The following is a 3,359-nucleotide window of genomic DNA, read 5'->3' on the forward strand; positions in this document are numbered from 1 at the left end:
AGGCCACGAGAATTAGAGGGAAGTTGTGGGGTCTCAAAGACGAGGTTGTTGTGGGGTCGCAGTGAGCAAGGTCCCTCATTTTTACTGACACAGCTGCTTCCCAAACGCGGCCCAGAGCCCGCCAGAATTTGGAAGGGGGAGACCTGGGCGACCTAGCGGAGTCCCGAAAGGATGGCTCAGGAGCCGGGGCTGGGGGCTCAGACAACCCAGGACCAAGATCCCACAGTGTGCTGGGACGGGGATCACGGACGAGGACGGAGATGGGGGGACTCACCCGAGAACAGCCAGAGGGAGCCCCCCGACACGAGGAAGAAGGTCAGCATATCGGTCAGCGGGACCCAGCCTGGCCCCGCACGGCCGCCCCGGCCCGCAGCCCCGCAGCCCCAGCAGTCGCCGCGCCGCTGCCGCCGCCGCCGGGTATTTTTAGCCCCCGCCCCTCTGCTCCGCAGCGCCCCGCCTTCCCGCGCGGCTGCGGCGTCTCGGCGGGAGGGGAGGGCCGGGAGCGCGCTCTGCACTGGCGCTCGCAGCCAGTTTCGCCGCGGGCCAGGTCCCGGCGCCCGGTACGCTCACCCCCGCGTAGGAACCGCCGAGTCCCCGGGCGGGGGAGGGGCCAGGCTGCAGAGCGGACCGGGCCTCTCCACCGCAGCCCAACGTCAGGACTCGGCGTTCTGGGGAAACGGGCAGGAGAGGGGCGCACGGGCGACGCGCGCGGGGTGCTGACGCCGCGCACCTTGCCAATGCGCGACTCTTACCCCTACGCGCGCCATCCTGGCTTTTAAGGCTGGGCAGACTCTGGGTGGCAGAGAGGTTGTGGTCACCTGTTCTAGTAGGCGCACGTGCTGCTGCGCCGCTTCCCGCTGACGCTAACACCCCTAGGACCTCAGTTTGCAGACACTGGGAGCCTCTGGGTGTCGAGCCCCCTAACGAAAGAAGAGAGAGGGCGATAAGGGTCTAAGTAGGATCTGGAAAAGTGGCTGTTAGGACGGATAGTGCCCATATTCGCTGAGAACCCCAGATCGCACATCACTCCTTCTGGGAAGATTGAATCTGAGGCCACCCAAGGTCACAGGAGGCTCCATGTGGTCACAGGCTGCCACACGGGGTCACATGAGGTCACAGAAAGCCACACGGAATCACAGGTGTTTCACCAAAACACAGGTAATCCTGGTCTTCACACACAATCATATGTGGCGCATGAGGCCTCTCAAGAGGGCCCCTCACAGCTACAAAGAATGGCCACACAGGCATCCAAAGACGGGGATGGCTCCACAGCTAGATGACCAGTTATGTTACCAAACTGAACTCACCCAGCCTGAAGCACCGCAAACCTAATCTACTGACACCAGGTTTTGGTGGGGAAAATACAGTGTTTATCGCAGTGTTCAAAGCAAGGGAGTGGAAGATAAGCCCCAGATCTACTTTCAGTTCGTCTTTGAGTTAGGGTTTTTTTCTTAAGGGATATGAACAAACAGGCTGAAATTGATCGTCTTGTGACATTTCTGTGACATTTCTTCATCGCAGTTTTGAAATAGAGAAGGGGCCAGGGCACAGCCTTTGAAAGAATGGCATTTCCTGAGGACAACATGGGGCTTCCAGGTGGTGTTAGTGGTAAAGAACCCCCACCTGTCAATGCAGGAGACTAAGAGACATGGGCTCAATCCCCGAGTTGGGAAGATCCCCTGAGAAGGGCATGGCAACCCACTCCAGTATTCTTGCCTGAAGAATCCCATGGAAAGAGGAGCCTGGTGGACTACCATCCATAGGCTCTCAGAGTCAGACATGACTGAAGCAAATTAGCACACATGCAGGAGGACAACATAAACTATTAGAACCAAATGGGTCCAAGATGGTAGTCAGTTTCCACCAGACTTTAATCCTCAGTATACACTGGTTGTAACAAATCAGCAAGCTAAGTGACACAGCCATAGGTGCCAGGACAGTTCCAAGACTGACCATCGAAGACCCAAAAGAAGCCAATGGCCCAATTCCTGGAAACCTCCACCCCTTCCCCCAAATAACTGGAATAATCCTGCCTATTAAATTACCCAGCCCATAAAAAGTAACCAGGCCATATTGCAAGGCCTTCTTGCCTGAGATGGCCCACCTTCTTTCCGTGGAGTGTTCTTCTCTCTAAATAAATCCATTTCTTCCCTATCACTTTTTTGACTCACTGAATTCTTTATGTGATGAGACATCAAGAACCTGAGCTTCATTAAGTCCTGAAACCAGGTGTGTGATTCAGTTTCAAGAGTTAGGATGTTCCTGGTTTATGATACTCTGGCCAGGTGATCCATGGCTTGCAGTCTGTTACCTCATCTTGCCCTGGATAAACAACCTGAGTTTGTTTATTAATGGTGATCTCTCTAATAGCTTTTAGTACATTAATGATATCAACCACAGCAATTTTAGTCATCTGACTCTGGTTGATTACTGTTCAGTTAGCACAGGGTTGGTGTCAGAGGGGACAAGAAAGGGGACAAAGTTTTGGATAGAGAGATTAATGATAAACTCGGTAAGAAAATTTGATTTTAGGGAGACACAGCTTCAATCCCCACTCCTGTTTTAACTTTCTGCCCAATCTTTGAGGGAAGAGAATGATGACCATTCTGGCTATTTCCTGCTGAAATGGGGGCATAGTCCTGACTCAACTGGAAATGGAAACGTTGCATACTAAGTAGGAAATATTTCTGAGATCCAGGTCTTGCACCTTTGGTGCAACAGCTTACAGTACATTTTATAATCAGGTACCCAGTTAGAAGCTGGAAGAGGAGTGAAAACCCAAACTTAAAGGCACCTTGGTAAACAGGTCTCACTCACTGAGGAATTCAGAAGAATAAGCCTGAAAACCAGCCTGAACCTGGTGCTACTGGGGAGACTTGTCACCAGGTAACGAATTTCCTAATTGTATCTAAGTAGGTCTTAACTTCTGATGTGGTATTAACATATACATAACAGATTCTATTAGCTGCTACACTTATGCTTCCTCTTTCTGCTAAAATCTAAATGCACTGGTCATAGCAAACACCCTCTTTCAACAACACAAGAGAAGACTCTACACATGGACATCACCAAATGGTCAACACCAAAATCAGATTGATTATATTCTCTGCAGCCAAAGATGGAGAAGCTCTATACAGTCAGCAAAAACAAGACCAGGAGCTGACTGTGGCTCAGATCATGAACTGCTTATTGCCAAATTCAGACTTAAATTGAAGAAAGTAGGAAAAACCACTAGACCATTTAGGTATGACCTAAATCAAATACCTTATGATTATACAGTGGAAGTGACAAATAGATTTAAGGGACTAGATCTGATAGACAGAGTGCCTGATGAACCATGGACAGAGGTTCATGACATT

The 3,359-nt window shown here is 50.9% G+C and overlaps 1 protein-coding gene across 5 annotated transcripts in view; it reads right to left on the bottom strand.

Moving 5' to 3' along the window:
- ACSL6 (acyl-CoA synthetase long-chain family member 6) overlaps positions 1-403 on the bottom strand; it is a 66,189-nt gene extending 65,786 nt beyond the window's left edge. For 4 of the 5 annotated variants that reach the window (XM_010863578.1, XM_010863574.1, XM_010863572.1 and 1 more), the window contains exon 1: positions 275-403. In XM_010863578.1, coding sequence (XP_010861880.1) covers positions 275-323 — 49 coding nt within the window. In that variant the 5' untranslated portion in view covers positions 324-403. The remainder of the gene's footprint in view (positions 1-274) is intronic. The other variant, XM_010863576.1, reaches the window with a different exon arrangement.
- Positions 404-3,359: the final 2,956 nt, after the last annotated feature.

Source organism: Bison bison, unplaced genomic scaffold (assembly GCF_000754665.1).
Source record: "Bison bison bison isolate TAMUID 2011002044 unplaced genomic scaffold, Bison_UMD1.0 scf7180017864492, whole genome shotgun sequence".
In the NCBI taxonomy this organism is placed as follows: domain Eukaryota; kingdom Metazoa; phylum Chordata; class Mammalia; order Artiodactyla; family Bovidae; genus Bison; species Bison bison.